Raw genomic sequence first — 17706 nt, 5'->3', positions numbered from 1 at the left:
ATTCAGGAAAGACATGAGAAAAAAGTCAACAGCTTGAAAAGTCAAATGGAAAAGGAGGTATAAAAGCTCTCTGATGAAAATAATTGCCTAAGAATTAGGATTGAACAAATGGAAGCCAGTGACTTTATGAGAAACCAAGACACAATAAAGCAAATCCAAATGAATAAAAAAATAGAGGGCAATGTGAAATATCTTCTGGGAAAAACTGCTGACCTGGAAAATAGGTCCAAGAGAGATCATTTGAAAATTATTGGTCTACCCGAAAACCATGATCAAGGAAAGAGCTTAGACACCATCTTCCAAGATATTATCAGGGAAAATTGCCCTGAAATTCTAGAAGAAGAAGCTAAAATAGAAATTGAAAGAATCCACCGATCACCTCCAGAAAGAGATCCCAAAAAGAAAACTCCTAGGAATATTATAGCCAAATTCCAGAGCTCTCAGGTCAAGGAGAAAATATTGCAAGCTGCCAAAAAGAAAGAATTCAAGTACTGTGGAGCCCCGGTCAGGATAACACAAGATCTAGCAGCTTCTACATTAAAGGACTGGAGGGCATGGAATATGATATTCCAAAGGGCAAAGGAAATGGGATTACAACCAAGAATCACCTACCCAGCAAAACTCAGCATTATCTTTCAGCGGAAAAAATGGTACTTTAATGAAAAAGAAGACTTTCAGCTATTTGTGATGAAAAGACCTGAACTGAATGGCAAATTTGACTTTCAAAATACAAGACTCTAGAGAACCATAAAAAAAAAAAAATGGAGCTGGGGGACATACCTGGGGTCATACAGTGAGTGACTGTCTTGTGTCTGAGGCCAGGGTTTGGCTGGGATCCCCCTGGGTGCAGGGGTGATGATTTGTCCACTGTGTCACTTAGCTAGATGATAACATCTTTAGAGTTAAATTGAGGGGTGAAGGGAATTCATTGGGGGAGGGGGAAGGGCAGAAACGAAATCCTACATAAAAGTAACAGGAAAAGGCTTATGGAGTGGGGGAAGAGATGGGAGAGGAGCAGGGCAGTAAATGAATTTTACATTCATCAGAAAAGGCTCAAAGATCTTAAACTCATCAGAGCTGCCTCTAGGAGGGACTAATAGACACACCCAACTGGGTGGAGTAATCTATTTAATCTGGGCAGTAAATGAGCCTAACACTCATTATAATTGGCTCAAAGACCTCAATCTCATTAGAATTGGCTCAAGGAGGGACTAATGTACACACTCAATTGGGTAATCTCTATAACCCTGCAGGAAAATAGGAGGGGAAGGGGATAAAGAGAGAGGGGCAAAAGAAGTAAGGGCAGAGTGGGGGAGGGGACAGACAGAAGCAAATCCCTTTTGAAGAGTGATAGGAGGAAAGAAGATGGATAATAGAATAAATATCATGGGGAAAGGAATAGGATGGAAGGGAAACAGTTAACAATAGTAATCATGAAAAAGAGAAAAAGGGGAAAAGTGTACAAAAAATATTTATAGCAACTCTTGGTGGAGGCTAAGAATTGAGAATCAAGGGAATGTCCATCAATTGAGGAATGATGGAAAAAGCTGTGTTATATGATTGTAGTGGAATGGACTTGTGCTACAGGAAATGACAAACAGGATGATCCCCGAAAAACCTTGAAAGACTAATGAACATCGATGTATGGTGAAGTGAGCAGAGCTGAGAGGACATAGTGTGTAGTGACAGCAATATTGTTCAACAGTAATTGTGAATGACTTAGCTACTCTCAGCAGTACAATGATCCAGGACAATCCCAAGGAACTAATGAGGAAGCTTACTATCTACCCCCATAGAAAGAACTGATAAAAAAGAACACTTGTGGATTGTACATATATAACCTGATTGCGATCTTGTGGAGGGGGGAGGAAAGGGGGGGAGGGAGAAAAATTTGGAACTCTAAATCTTATGAAAATGAATGTTGAAAATTACACTTACATGTAAATGGAAAACAAAATAAATGTTTGTTAAAATGTATAAGATTACAAAAGAAACAAATTATATTTAGTCTTCAAAATCTTTCTTCAACAAGATCACAGGCCTCTGGTCTAACCCTTTTCTTTAGAAAAGTGTATAAAAAGTCAAGGGGGGGGGGCAGCTAGGTGGTGCAGTGGATAAAGCACTGGCTTTGGATTCAGGAGGACCTGAGTTCAAATTCGGCCTCAGACACTTGACACTTAACTAGCTGTGTGACCTTGGGCAAGTCACTTAACTCTCATTGCCCCATCAAAAAAACAAAAAACAAACACAAAAAAAAGTCAAGGCCCTGGAAAATAGATTATGACCAGTAACTTGACTTGAATGAGAAATAATTCATGTTCATTGCCTTTCCCAGGCTCTTACAGGATCAGAATCACCCACCAATAGACAGTACCCCACCTTCCCATTTCCTGATAGAATTAGGGTATTATCAAGAAGATATCTTTTGGTTACTTCAGGGCACATCTGTGATTAACATGGAGAAGCTTTGAAGATGGACTGAGTGGTTTTGAGCATTTCTGAAAGATTAAGTGGCTATTAGATAAAATATTAAATATTAAATGTTCTATTAGATAAAATGGAATGTTAACACTAAACTGTGTAATCATATTGTGAAATTTTCCTTGTTCAAGATTCTTACAAATGCTACAGCAAAACACCTTGTGTTAGAGACATATTAGAGGACATGAGGAGACTTTGGCCAGTTTGGACATCTTTTCAAGTTTAAAAATGCTTTCATTCAAATAACAAAAAATTCGCAAGAATTCTTTCTCTGTCAGGCCTGTGGCCAAAGCATATTTACTCCACCGTTTAGTGCATTTCCGTGGAAACTAAAGTGTGTATAGAAACTGTTCACTCTAAAACAAAAAATGGTCCTTTTGTCCCCTGCCCTCATTTTTTTTTAAACACCAAGAAAATAAAATGGAGTTCAGGTCTCTCCAAAATCTGACAGTCTGCAATTCCTCCCTCCTCTTCCAACTCCACTGTCTTAAATTCTGGAAAAATGACTAGAGGACTTTGTCATACTAAAATCATAATTGTAGTTTCTCTTCAACTCATAAATGGAAGTTTTGATTCCTGGGCCAAAGTATAATGCATAGGAATCATCTGTCCTTTACGTTAAAGACCTTTAGAGCATGTTACTTTGTCTCATAGCCAGTGTTTTATCTTTCATAGCATATTTGACATGTACACATTCAAACCTTATCCTTCTATAGCCCCAACATATAGAAAGTAATTGTTTCTATCTATATAAAATATTCTCATATCACATTACTGATTACACTACAAATAATAAAAACATTTTATTTCTCATATGACAGCAATAGTACAGCTAAACAAATAAACAAAACACATATCCAAAATCAACCTAACCCTCTTCTCCCATTTGAATGTATCTTTCCACTTGGAATAATAACCCATGGCTTTCCCACAGAACTTTTGCCATTCTCAAGCAGAATCAACATTTTAAAAAAAAAACAACTTGACATCAAATCCCCATCTTCTTTAGATCATCTACATGGAAAGCCTTTTCTTTTCCGGTCAAATAGTGATATATTTTTTAAATGATATGTTTTACCTGCCTGAGCACCTTTCAGTGGCTAAAATCTTAAAAAGAGACCTTTCTACCATCTACTCTCATCAATTAGCTCTAAAAATTCACAGCTGTCAATAGTCTGTAAATTAATTAATATGTGTTTATAAATTAATCTCTGTAATAACTTGTGTTGCTGTTTCTACTTTCCTTAGCATAAAAGGCCAAAATCTCTAACTTAAATTATGGTCATGTATGTTCTATATGTTACAAACAGAGTAACTGACTAGTATTCAACCTTTAGGCTAGTAACTACTTTGTATTACAAATGTAAAGAGTAGCAACTTTCCTTCAATTAGCTCTAAGCAGTATAGTTACAGTCTTAGTAACATTCATTACATCTATGAATAACAGATGGAGAGTATTCTTAATTGTGTCTAGCAGATGGAAAATATAGAAAGCTGAAATTAAATAATGTACCAAAAGTCATAAATCTAAAGACTGATACAGGTACTTAGGTAACCACTGGTATTTAATTTGAGATTTGCCATATCTCACAAGTACAATATTATGGGTAATACCTTTTTTTTAAACAAGGTACAAACTGTTGAACTCTCATTTATGTAGTATAAATATGTAGTATACAGGATATTTCTGCAAAAATAATTCATATTAATGGTTGCATGCTACCAGTCCCAACTATTTAGCTGGCTTCTAGAAATGTGGTTTGTTATGTAGGCATTTATCACATGAAGCATGTAACCATAACCTAAGTGTAGACTGTTTTTATGGTAATAGTTATGGAAATGAATCATTCTGGCAACATCAAAAAGCCAAAGTTTTTAAACACTAAACTTTTGCCTGAGCTTGTTAATAACCCTTTAAAAAGAGGGTAAAAAAATCACCAAAAACTTAAGTCCAAGTAGACACTCCACCCCTCAAAAATAATTTTTAGCTTACTTATGCAAATCAAATCTTATTGTTACAAATATTAAGAATACTTAAGAACTGCATCCCATAAAAAACTTTTGACACTCAATTCATTCACAGGAATTAAATTAACAAAAAGCATTATTTAACCAGAAAGCATATTTTGTGTATTTTTTTAATTTTACAAAAATTCTTTTTAATTGTCTATTTATAAGTTCATGCCAGATCCAGGCATGACTGATTTGCCTTTTGGGATATGTAAAGAGTAGGAATTATCACAGAAGGAAAAATACACAAGCTAGACACCAAACACTCAACACAAGGGAAATCAGGATTAACGTGACAACTATTTTTAACAAGAAGTTGGCAGTTACTACTATATTGCAGAACTGAAATACAATGAATTATAGAATAAGTTCACTGCAAACAAAAAAGGGAATTCTGTCCTTCTGAAGGCTTTTTTTCCTTTAAAAAAAGTGTCTCATTTCTTATACCTGCACCATGCAACTGGTAAGAAAATAAAGAGAAGTTTTTAGCATTTGCATCTTCTAAACTAACATGGGAGAGGGTCATTAAAACTCCCACCCCTCACTGGCAACCATCGGAGGTAAACAAGGCCAACAACAAGGAAATCTATTTCTCTGTACACGCAGCTGCTGCTTCCTTATTGAAACCTCGGATTGACAAATCGTAGACTACTTCTTCTACTTTCTTCACATCATACTTCAGGCCATCATAGCGTTTTCTCAGTGAATCATTTTTTAAGTTGAGAAGTCGGAAGCCAGAATCTAGCTCATTGATGAAAGTAGAAATATGAAGAGGACGGGCATAGTCTCCAGCAGTGACACTGTTAACTGACAGACGAGACTGTACGCAAAGGGGGAAAAAAATAACAATGTTATTAAAATGCTACCTTTTAGCACCACTTGATTTAAAAGACAACTACAAAAAAAGGGGGGGAGGTAAATAGTGTCTAGGTATTCTGAATCAAATTCTACCTCCCTATATATATTAAGTAAATATAGTTAGTACAGATTCTCAATTGAAGGTAAACCATTTGAATACAATTTCAGCCTACTTAAGACTTGCTAAAGTTTATTGTAATTAAACAACTTCTAAGATTTCTCCAATTAGATCTAAACTGTCGTGCAATAAAGTATGTTGAATTGTGTGTGTATACTAATTAAAACTCATTTATGGGGCAACTAGGTGGTGCAATGAATAAAGCACCAACCCTGGATTCAGGAGGACTTGAGTTCAAATCTGGCCTCAGACACTTGGCACTTACTAGCTGTGTGACCCTGGGCAAGTCACTTAACCCTCACTGCCCCACCCCAAAACAAAAAAACCCAAAAATACCCAAAAAACTCATTTATACTACTGTACAAAGCAAATGAAAACTGATAAAGACCTCAGAGGTTCAGCTCTTTTCAAAAATCTAGATAGAGATACATAGTATTACTGAAGTCTTCTAAGTAGTTCGTAATGAAATACATATGGTGTAACAAAATGATAGGCAGAAAACTATCAAGTTCTACCTGTAATATTTACCAGCTATGGGACCCTTAGCTAGTCATAACTTCTCTAAGTTTCTATTTTCCCACCAATAAAATGGGGATAAATATATTTTCACTACCTAACAAAAAGAACTGCTATCAACATTAGAATACTATATAAATAAGATGGGGCGGCTAGGTGGTGCAGTGGATAAAGCACCGGCCCTGGATTCAGGAGTACCTGAGTTCAAATCCGGCCTCGGACACAACACTTACTAGCCGTGTGACCCTGGGCAAGTCACTTAACCCCAATTGCCTCACTAAAAAAAAAAACAAACAAACAAAAAAAAAGAATACTATATAAATAAGAGTTGTTATTATTACCACTAGGCCAGTCATACGAAAGATTTAGGGATCCAATGCTAAAAAATGTAATATTGTCTAAAACAAATCCTCTTCAAACCCAATGTCTTGATAAAGGTCTTCCTTCTACAAGTAACCTCCCTGATGATTCCAGTTTATACTAACTCCATTCTCTTCTTTGAATTCCTATCACATTTATAGTCTTTACCATATAATGTGCATTTGATGATATCCTATTTCTGTAATTATATTTCATATATTTAATCTTTTCCCCATGGCCAGACTATATCTTAAAAAAGGAAAACACATCTAAGATATCTTCTGTACTCATTTGACACATATACTACCTTGTAGTTCATTAACTTTTCATATGTTCATCCAATAGATTATATACTACTTGAGGGCATGGATATATTTGCATGTTTCTCTGACAACATCTGGCATAGTGCCTGGCACATAATGAGCACTCAATAATTGTTCACTGAAGGCTATAGAAACATATACATGTTCCAGAAACATTTGTTCAATGATAAGGAGTCTTAAAAAAGATGCTAATGACATTAACTATTCACTGACTTTATACTTTGATAATTCAACAAGCAGATTTTCTTAAAAGATAAATTAGTGGTCTCTTACCAGTTCACTAGCAAGAATTAGCACTCCAGAAAGATAGTCTTCAATGTCCAAATGAAATCCTCTTTCTCGATCTGGTTCAACTAAAAATGTCACAGTAAAGTAAGGTTATGCTTTGAATAGAATTTGGGTCCAATATAAAGGCACATTCAAATTGTCCCTCTCAGAAAGTACTCATTCAATGGAGAATAGATCAACAAATTATGATGCATGAATGTAATGAAGTATTATTGTAGCATAAGAAATTATGAAAAGAATAGTCTGTGATATTGATGGAACACAGACTGAAACATGCTATTTTTCACGTTCTTTTTTATTCAAGTTTTCTTGCACAAAATGACTAACATGGTAATGTTTTACATAATAGTACATGTATAACCCATATCTTATTGCTTACTGCCTCAGGGAGGGGGGAGAGGAGGGAGAGAAGTAGGGACAAAAATTGGAACTCAAAACTATAATTTAAAATGTTTATTACTTTAAAAAAATAAAGGATGAACAGAAAAAAAAAAGAAAAAGATAGTTTAAAAGAAACCTGGGAAGTCTCATATGAATTGATGCAAAGTGAAGTGAACAGAACCAGAACACTTTAAACAACAATATTAGAAAGACAAACAACTTCAAAAGACTTAAAAATTCTGATCAACACAATGACCCACCACGATTCCAGAAAACTCATGATGAAACGTGATGGCTCAAGATATACTGGACTCAGGGTGCAGAATGAGACGTATCTTTTTAGGACATGACCAATGAGGGAACTGGTTTTGCTGGACTATGGAAATTCATTATAAGAGGGTTTTTTTTTTTTCCAATAGAGAAAGGTGGGGAGACAAAATATTTTTGTTAATTGAAAAAAATTTAATTTTCTTAAAATACCCCTCAAGTCAGTTATGGACATAACAAATTATTTTAGTTTCCCAAAACTTTTCACAACCTTATTTATTATTGGTTTTTCTTAGGCTGTTAGGTCATGTCCAACTTTTTTTCCTCCCTCAAAAATAAATACTACTATGGTACCCCCTTCCTTGAATACATTAAAAAAAAAAAAAGATTTGGTCATCTCAAATTATATAGACATTATTAATTTAAGAACAAACTTACTGCCAAGTATTTCTGTAACTGCTTCTCGGGTTACAAGTGTTTCTGTTTCCAAATACACAACAAATGCCGCCAGGAAGACCAAGCGTTGCAATACAAACCTCCAATGCTCATGAAATCTGCAATGAAATAAGCATATAAATTAAAACTTAAATTGGGTGATTAGAAAAAGTTAGTTCCCACTTCAAGGTATCTTCTTGCTCAACTTTACTGTACCCATAATCGCATAGGTATAACCTATATCGGATTGCTCATCACCTCAGGGAGGGGGAGAGGGGAGGAAGGGAGGGAATGAGTGAGGGATAGAATTTGGAACTCAAAACTCTAAATAAATAAATAAATAAACTTTACCCAAATTAGAAACACTCACTAAATATATGCCTGGGAGGTTGGGGAAGTAGGCTCTAGTCCCAGCTATCATAGCTCTGCCTTGTAAATTCAGACAAGCAAACTAATTTCTCTGGTTCTCAACTTTCCGTACCTAAAAAAATTAATCTCAATTAGATTATCCAAAGGTCTCACTGCTCTAAAATTTGTCTTTCTTAGAAATTAATGGGGGGGCGGCTAGGTGGCGCAGTGGATAAAGCACCGGCCCTGGATTCAGGAGTTCCTGAGTTCAAATCCAGCCTCAGACACTTGACACTTACTGGCTGTGTGACCTTGGGCAAGTCACTTAACCCCCATTGCCCCGCAAAAAAAAAAAAAAAAAAAAAGAAATTAATGGAAGGGGCAGCTAGGTGGCGCAGTGGATAAAGCACTGGTCCTGGATTCAGGAGGACCTGAGTTCAAATGCAACCTCAGACTTTTTTTTTTTTATTTGTTTTGGTTTTTTTGTTTTGTTTTGTGGGGTAATTAGGGTTAAGTGACTTGCCCAGGGTCACACAGCTAGTGTCAAGTATCTGAGGCTAGATTTGAACTCAGGTCCTCCTGAATCCAAGGCCAGTGCTTTATCCACTACACCACCTAGCTGCCCCAAACCTCAGACTCTTAACACTTAATAACTGTGTGACCCTGGGCAAGTCACTTAACCCCAATTGCCTCACACCCCCCCCAAAGAAAAAGAAAGAAAGAAATTAATGGAAACTGAAACAGCTTAATTCTAAAATTTTGGCTAAATGTTACTAGGCTCTAACACAAAATAACAGTCTTTAAATAAGGACTTTAAGTAGGAGGACCCGAGTTCAAATCCGGGCTCAGACAATTGACACTTACTAGTTGTGTGACCCTGGGCAAGTCATTTAACTCTCATCCCCCCACCAAAAAAAAAAATTTTTTTTAAATAAATAAATAAATAAACATAAGGACTTTAATATTTCATTTTTTTTAAACTTTCAGCTTCAGGGGCAGCTAGGTGGCGCAGTGGATAGAGCACCGGCCCTGAAGTCAGGAGGACCTGAGTTCAAATCCAGCCTCAGACACTTGACACTTACTAGCTGTGTGACCCTGGGACAAGTCACTTAACCCCAAATGCCTCACCAAAAAAACTAAAACTAAAACTCAAAACTTTCAGCTTCAAATAAAGTTGACCCCATGGTCTCATCTAGCTCTAACCTGACGCCTCAGCACAGCGTCTGAAGAGTTTCAGGTATAGCTCACTAATAACATCAATGAGATGTTCTCTTCTACTTTGGCTTTCTACAAAACATTAATTTTCTCACAAACCTGTAGTACTGTTCAGCAGGGAACTTGGTCTTCAGAGATGTTAGTTGTGTTTTTACTGTGTCAAAATGTTCTCGAGCTTTCAGACATTTCTTTGGAACTGATCGTAAAAAGATGATCAAAATTAAGAAATGAAGGCAAGACTGAATATCACATAAGGTTCTAGCCTAATATTGTCTCCATATGTAAAGTACCTGGAAACAAAGCAACATATTTTTTGCTTCAGAACCATCATAACATACAATTGTTTCCTCAACTGAGTCTGAAAGTAACCTTGACTTTGAAAGGGACAGTGACCTAAACAATTAAAAACATACATGAAAACAAACTAGTGTAAGTCCAAATTTAAAAAAAAGACAACACAAGATGGGAGATGAGGCTTAAAAAAAGATTTTTATGAAGAAACAAAAGTTTTCCGCAAAAGGATGCAAACTGCCTTTTGATATTTTTCATAACCTTAATGAACTCTTAGTAACTAAGACTGTCTTTGGTTCCCATGTGATTAATGACATCTTTTTTTCACATTATATTGGGTCTGGTTAGCCAACCCCTTTCCTTCAATGAGTCAGTCGTTAACAATACCATTGACAAATGCCAAGAAAAACTATTATAGTAGTATCTAATGCAACTTTACTTCAACCACATGGGCTCATGCTATTCATGAGGATCTTCAGTTTGACTCTAAATTTGCTTCTAATTCTTGGAGCTGATTGTAAAATCGTTGAATCAAAAGCACTAGTTACTACTTCTAGTTTATAAATACAAACTATATGGGACAGCTAGGTGTGTAGTGGATAAAAGCACTGGCCTTGGATTCAGGAGGACCTGAGCTCAAATCCAGCCTCAGACACTTGACACTTAATAGCTGTGTGACCCTGGGCAAGTCACTTAACCCTCAAAACCCCGCAAAAGAAAAATGAAAGAATGAACAAATGAATAAATAAAAGCTATAGCACATTCAACTAGACACTATAAAACAAAAGAACAAAACAATAACCTTCAAATGCCACAGCTATACTTTTGGTGGAATTTTATCACAGTATTTTAAACAGCATATTATATGATACAGATATTTGAAAGCAAGTTAAAGATACAAACCTATCTTAAGATTCAGTGAACCTAAAAAATAAATAGCAACTCATTCCTCCAGTTCATAAATAGCATAATTTAAAAAATGAAATGGACATTTTAAATGGAAAATACAAGGCCAAACGTGTATAATGTGTTCATTTCAATAATTGGCTGGAAATGTGTATACTGTAGAAGTGATGACTTCTTTAATATCAATATCAAAACAAATACGAACTCACTGTCCTGAAATCCAGCACCTTGATGAACCCCTTGAAGCAGAGTTAAAATTTCTCTGGCTGTCTGTTCTAGACTCTGCACAACTTTCCGGATTTCCTAGAGGAGGAGAATTAAAGATTAAATTATGAAATAAATTCAACACAATCTCTACCACTGCAACCTTAAACTCATAAAGCTTTAGCTTTTCATACCTCCCACTCAAAATTACACTAAAAAGACCACCCACCTGATCAACATTCAGCTGGAAAAAAACTGCACAGTTCAAGTCATTATCACTTGTTCCCACATACCAAATCAAACATACAAAGTTCACAACTTTTAAAAATTCACTTTTTCTTCATTTTTCCTTCATAGCAAAGACCAAAACAACAAGCAAAAAAACCCTAAAACTTTAATAATCCCACTACCATCAACGAACAAAAATTAAGAAAATAAAATTAAGTCGTGGTGAAAGGGGAGGAGCATTAGAGAAGAAAACATGGTTCTACTGATGTGACTTAGGGGCCCACATCTTTTCCATACTTTGTAAATCCTTGACATTTATATTAGTGTCATTAGTGTCACTGTAACTAATTCCAAGGACACTGACTACAGAGTTTTAAATCTCCAGAGGTTGAGAATCAAACCGGACTTTAGCCCTTTATTTGCCACCTGCCCCCAAAACCCAACATCCTGTACACCTCCTTTTCTGCTTCCAGAGTTTTAAAGCCGAGAAGCAGAACAAAGAGCAATGGATTTGGAGTCAAAAGATGTAGGTTTGAACGCTATTTACTGCTAGTGTAACCTAGGGCAAGTCACATCCCCTTTCTGGGTCTCAATTTACCCGCAAGTAAAATTATTAGACTAGACTAAATGAAATATATTCTCTTCCATCTTCAAGGCTGTGAGCCTAGCCATGATGCTGCAGGTGCAGGTTTAAGGATCTGGAAACAACTGGATGTTCTGTACAATGAAGTTAGAATAACTCGATCTATCAATACTTCCCGGATGAGGTACAAAACCCGCCGGAAATTTTCCCAGACAAAAAGGAAAAACAAGAGCCGGAGGGGGGCGGGGTAGAAACCCGGGCCTGAGAGAAGCCAGAGACAAGGAGCCTGAGGACCGGGTTACGAAGGGAAGCGCTGGGGGTTGCTGGGAGGAAGGAAGGTCCAAGAGACAAAGGTCTAACAGGGAGGGTGTCGGGGGAGGAGGGGCTGAGGAGAGAGGGGGAGGAGGCCGGGTGGTGGACCCGGAGAAAGCCTCGCCTCTCGGATGTCCTGCTCGGCAGCCAGGAATCCCTGCAGTTCGATGAAGATCTCGCTCACAGACATTCTGTTGGAGGCAGGGAGAAACACTGGTTCCGGGAGGGCCGAAGGACAGAGAGAAAGCAGTTCCGTTTCTAAGGCAACTATAGAAAACCTGCCGCCCCGACTCCCGCTTTTCACACCCACGAGTCCGTCGTCGCTGCCGTCGCAGGGGTCCTCGCTAGCCCCTCGGCGCGCCAGGGACGGCGAGGGGCTGCCCCCGGAACTGCCTGATACCAATGGCGGGTTCTCTGTTCATTCCTGGGGCTCTGAAAGCACTCCCTGCAGCCCTCTACGGGTCTAGCCACGTCCTTTATCTCCTTCCGAATAAGGCGGTGGGGATGCTAAGCGACAAAAGAGATGGGCGTTGTTGTCCAAAAATTTAGAACAGGCACGACATGGGACATCCTGGAGTGTGGTCATCACCATCACCACCACCCCCCCCAGGCATATGGTCCTCTGTTAGCGAAGGGAAGGAGGAGAAACCAATTGATTTAAAGGCGTTGAAAAGTGAGGTACGCGTGGCAAATTTAGTAATTATTGCAACAGCTTTAAAAAAATCACACGCAGTGCTAGCTCTTATTTTAGGCAGGAGTCAGAGTGATAGCATTTCTGGTAGTGAATATTATGAACATAAGAAGTGAGAAACTTTCATCTTAATTCAAAGTGTTATTTTTTGATGGAATTCTAAATTCTTAGTTTCTTTTTATACTTATAATTTATTATTTTAATAGTGCAGTAATGAAAACACCAATTAAGAGGAGGATTAGAGGAAAGAACAGCATCCAAATTAATTTTTATTAAGCTCTTACGATGTGCCGGGTACTGTGCTAAGCACTTGAAATACAAATAAAAGCAGGAAGAAAGTATGTGCCCTAAGAGCTTACACGCTAATGGGAGGTAAACACATGAAAGGTTTGGGGCTAGAGGAAAATAGTGGCAATGTCTGGAGAGACAAGAGTTCCTTCTGGAGAGGAAGGAAGACATGGCTGACCTGAGAGATTTCCTTAAAATGAGAAATCTGGGAGGAACCAGCCAGGCAGAGGAAGAGGCTGGCTGGCATGAAGTATAATTTCAGTGTGAGAAGTGCAGGGGTGAGGAAGCTTCTGAGGCATAGTAAAGGAAATTAGCCAGAACGTGTTAAGGGAATGAATATAATGTTATGTACAGTGTATGTCCTAAACCAAAGCATAAATGGTAAAAAAAATGAAGTAAATTTTTAAATCACAAAAAGTCACCTATCCCCACAATAAAAGCTCTAGATTATGCTTCTGACAGTTTCTAGGCAATAATAATCATAGATGCTGAGCTGTCAGAATTATCACAAACTCTGAATTAGGAAGAACCTCATTGGCGATGTTTTGTTGTGTTTGAACATTTGGAGGTCCAGTATTACATCTCTTAGATGATGGGGGAAATGATAGGCTAGTAATAGACTAATTTTAAGACCCCATATCAAAGAAATCATTGAGGAAAGCCACCCCCAAAAAATAATAAATAAAAATTTTAAAACCCACAATAGTAGAGCGAGGCTTGTTTTATGTAATGCTGGGCAAGTCATTTAATTTCTCTGGGCCTGAATTTCCATAACTGTAAAATGAAGGGATTGTTGTTGACCACAGGTCTCTTCCAGCTCTAAATTGTCATGAGAGAAATATCTCCTGAGTACCTGTGGTGCCTAACAACTGCTGAAATTTATCTATCCCAACACAGAAATTAAAGAAGTAAGTAGGTTTTATTATTATGCTTAAGCATAAATTCGTATCTCAGACAAAAATCTGAACCATTAGGATTCTAAGAAGGTCTCAGAAAAATTATGTCAGAGTGACAAATAATTCTTTACACATTATATTCTTGTACATTTTTCTTAGGCCATAATTTTTTAAAGTTAGATTTATAATCCCATGCTTTCTTCAGTGTTATAAAAATTGAACAAAGGTAAAGTGTCAAAAATCTCATAACTAATACACCTGCTTCCACTCTATAGGTAAACTAAGTCAATTGCATTAGAGGGTTCACAAATAGGGGAGTTACACATCGCCAAGAAATTAGGAACAGCAGAGATTCTTCCAGATCCCATGGGACAGGTTTTGGCCAGGTGAAGTTAATATTAACAGAAGATGGGCTTTCAGTTGAACAAAAGTTGCAGAAAGAATAGCCCTGAGCCCCAAATAGTAAAAATAAAAGGAAAAAAATTCCCATTACAATCTGAAAGAGAGCTCATTATCTTTTCCCCAAGACCTATTTATTGTCTTTGAATCCTCCCCAGTATCTCAACCACAGTATCTAGCCAAATAGTACTTAAATGCCTGATTGATTTAGTGGATTTGTGTTTTATATTTTTTTGTTGGAGGGATATTCCCTCCAACAATGCAAATAGAAAAACAACAATTTTTTAATCAGTGTTTCTCTTCTGTGTACTCCCACAAATACTGGAGGCCTTCCTCTCTGTCTTTTAAGACTCTTGGTTGAGAATATCAATATTACTAAGAAGAATGGACCTGGTTTACATCATCCTTATTATTGGGAAGTTACCTGTACTAACTGTAGTGTTTCTGAATGTACAGGGCCTAATGTAAATTTGGATAAAAATGCTTTGTGATTAGAAGAACACCTTATACTCTCTTGGTTGCTAAGGATGTACATTGGTTTAAATCCTCTAGCGATCAAGTCATTCATTATCTACATGAAAAAATTAGGAGAAAGAGATGTATTTCTTGTGTAATTTTTGGAATAATTGCTCTTATTTCTGTGTTAACTAGTTCAGGAGCATTGGCTGAGTCTGTACAATCTTTGCAGATAGAAACTAAGCAAGCAATTTATTTGCATGCACTTGCTCAGAATGTATCACATGCTTTTGCTGTACAAAATAAGATTAATAGAGATTTTTTTTTTTGGAGGGCAATGAGGATTAAGTGACTTGCCCAAGGTCACACAGCTAGTAAGTGTCAAGTGTCTGAGGCCAGATTTGAACTCAGGTCCTCCTGGATCCAAGGCTGGTGCTTTATCCACTGCGCCACCTAGCTGCCCCTAATAGAGATTTTTATAAGACTATATCTGAATTGAGATGATATCATGGAAATTAATGAAGAAGTAGAAGTGTTGGCTATGTTTGCAAAACATAGGTGGTGCTGATATGTCAATTATTTATTGTCTCCAATCCTCAACCTCAACCTGAACCCCCGACATGTTAATATGGTTTGTGTGGGTGTTTGTTGAAAAATGTACGTTTTCTATGTCAAAACAATGTATTGGGGGCAGCTAGGTGGCCCAGTGGATAAAGCACTGGCCCTGGATTCAGGAGGACCTGAGTTCAAATCTGGCCTCAGACACTTGACACTAGCTGTGTGACCCTGGGCAAGTCACTTAACTGTCATTGCCCCGCAAAAAAAAAGACAAAAAACCAATGTATCAAATTTATGTAGCTCACTATTGTGATTTCAGAGAGAGAGAGAGAGAGATTGGGTTCCCAGAAGACAACTATCCCAGGTTAAAGCCCTCTCTGGGTCCACAATGCTAAAATTATACATAGATTATGAACCTTCACCTTTTCTCTAATCTGCCAAAGAACACAATTAACTCATACCCTGGCATTTGCTGAAATGACATAAAAAGAAACAAAATATCTCCCACATAAACCTAAGGCACACTGCATTAATAGGAAAAGTGATACCCATAGAGTTCACAAAGAGAAAAGATATGTGTGGGCAAGGCAACTTACATCTCTGAACCCACTGAGCCATCATGTTGTCCTCTTATTGATATGAAACTTCACTGAACCTCCTGAAACTGGTCCTGGTTAGACTGTCATATCTATTCTCTCCAGCTAAGGGTCCAGCTGTCCTAGAGCACTGTTATGCACTTTCGGAAAGAAACTATATCCTAAAACCAGCAGGATCCTTGGCTCTAGGGCCTGCCATCTCCTAAGTAATTTTCTAATTCCAGACATCAGATTGTCATGTTCTCTCACCAACATGACTCAGCTGGACTCTCCAACCATGTACTATTTTTCTCACCTTGCTCCAACTCCTCTCAAGGGGACTCTAAAGGTCATTCAGTCCAATTCATTTATTTTACTGATAAGAAATTAAAGACCAAAAAAGAAAGAAAGAAAGAAACTAAAGACCAAAGAGAATAAGTGATTTGCCCAAGATCACCTAGTTAAATGGCAAAGCAGTGATTTGAACCCAGGTCTTCTGAATCTAAAGCCAGCATTATGTTCCCTAAAGCAGCAGTTCTCAAAGTTGGGTGGACAGACACCTAGGAGTCAATTGATCCATCAATAAACATTTATTAAGGGGGCAGTTAGGTGGTACAGTGGATAAAGCACCAGCCCTGGATTCAGGAGGACCTGAGTTTAAATCCAGCCTCAGACACTTCACACTTACTAGCTTTGTGACCCTGAGCAAGTCACTTAATCTTCATTGCCCCACAAAAAATAATAAAGTTAAATTAAATAAAAATAAAAAATAAACATTTATTAAGGACCTACTCTGTACTAGGCACTATACTAAGTATTAAGGAAACAAAGAGAGATGATGAAAGGCATTTCTTGCCCTCAAGGAGTTTACAAGCTAAAGGGAAAGAGTGCAAACCCCAAAAATGGCCAATCTGTAAGAAACACCACAGAGGCAGAACTCTAAGTCAATAACCATTTATTAAAGGGTCATGGCCCACTTTAATGAATGGGCTGGCCTGTGGAGGGGGGGTAAGTGCAGGGGTACCAGTGGATTGGGGGGAAGGATTCAACTGTCCCACCCCAGCGGGCAACCAGCGGCAGGAGACCCAGGTGGGGGAGGGGAGCAGGGGAGCAGTCTCATTGGAAGCTGAGAACCACACCACAGAAAGCTTTGCTGGTTGGTTTCTTAGTAAATAGGGGTGAGGTTATCTCCTGACCTGAGAACAGGCCAGGTGAGATTAAAGCCTTCCCCCCCCCCCCAACCCAAAACACCTGGGACCCTCTGAAGCTGAGAACCGGAGTAGAGCCAAGAAGCAGCCCCACCCCCCACCCCCATCCCCCAGTGGAGAGTTTAAAATCAAGTGAAAGTGATGCCAGGCAGGCTGAGAAGAAGCCTAATCATCCCCCAGGCCACACTGTAGTTTGAACAGTGTGTCCTGGAAGCAGCACCACACTTAAAGAAGGAGTTAAAAGCCAAGAAATAGTAAGCCAGGATGAGCAGGCAGAGAAAGCAGAAGACCATTGAAAACTTCTTTGGGGGTAAGGTAGACCACAATACACCCTCAGAAGAAGAAGATAATAACAGAATCAAAGCTCCAATATCCAAAGCTTCCAAGAAAAATATGAACTGGTCTCAGGCCATGGAAGCTCTCAAAAGGGACTTTGAAGAGAAAGTAGGAGAAATAGAAAGAAGATGTAGAGAAAAGGAGGAAAGAATGGAAAGGGAAATGAGAGCAATGC

At 38.0% G+C, this 17706-nt stretch overlaps 1 protein-coding gene across 1 annotated transcript; it reads right to left on the bottom strand.

Moving 5' to 3' along the window:
* Positions 1–4603: 4603 nt before the first annotated feature.
* Positions 4604–12545, bottom strand: TSN (translin). The gene is made up of 6 exons (XM_043996974.1): positions 12249–12545; positions 11007–11100; positions 9700–9796; positions 8041–8156; positions 6940–7019; positions 4604–5311 (listed from the first exon to the last, which is right to left on the bottom strand). Exons 1-6 carry the CDS (start codon positions 12312–12314, stop codon positions 5078–5080), a joined length of 687 nt encoding a protein of 228 aa, XP_043852909.1. The 5' UTR covers positions 12315–12545; the 3' UTR covers positions 4604–5077.
* Between the last annotated feature and the right edge of the window lie 5161 nt (positions 12546–17706).

Source organism: Dromiciops gliroides, chromosome 3, assembly GCF_019393635.1.
Source record: "Dromiciops gliroides isolate mDroGli1 chromosome 3, mDroGli1.pri, whole genome shotgun sequence".
NCBI lineage: Eukaryota > Metazoa > Chordata > Mammalia > Microbiotheria > Microbiotheriidae > Dromiciops > Dromiciops gliroides.
The sequence above is the reverse complement of the archived record's forward strand: the minus strand, read 5'-3'. Positions and strand labels throughout refer to the sequence as shown.

Bases quoted from the DNA above. Each gene is read 5' to 3' on its own strand.
- TSN (XM_043996974.1), bottom strand. From the start codon at position 12,314: ATGTCTGTGAGCGAGATCTTCATCGAACTGCAGGGATTCCTGGCTGCC. The intron at 11,101-12,248 runs GCGAGGCTTTCT...CTCCTCCTCTAG, and splicing joins CCGAGCAGGACATCCGAGAG to GAAATCCGGAAAGTTGTGCA. The intron at 8,157-9,699 runs GTTTGTGAGAAA...ATTTCATTGCAG, and splicing joins CCTGCTGAACAGTACTACAG to ATTTCATGAGCATTGGAGGT.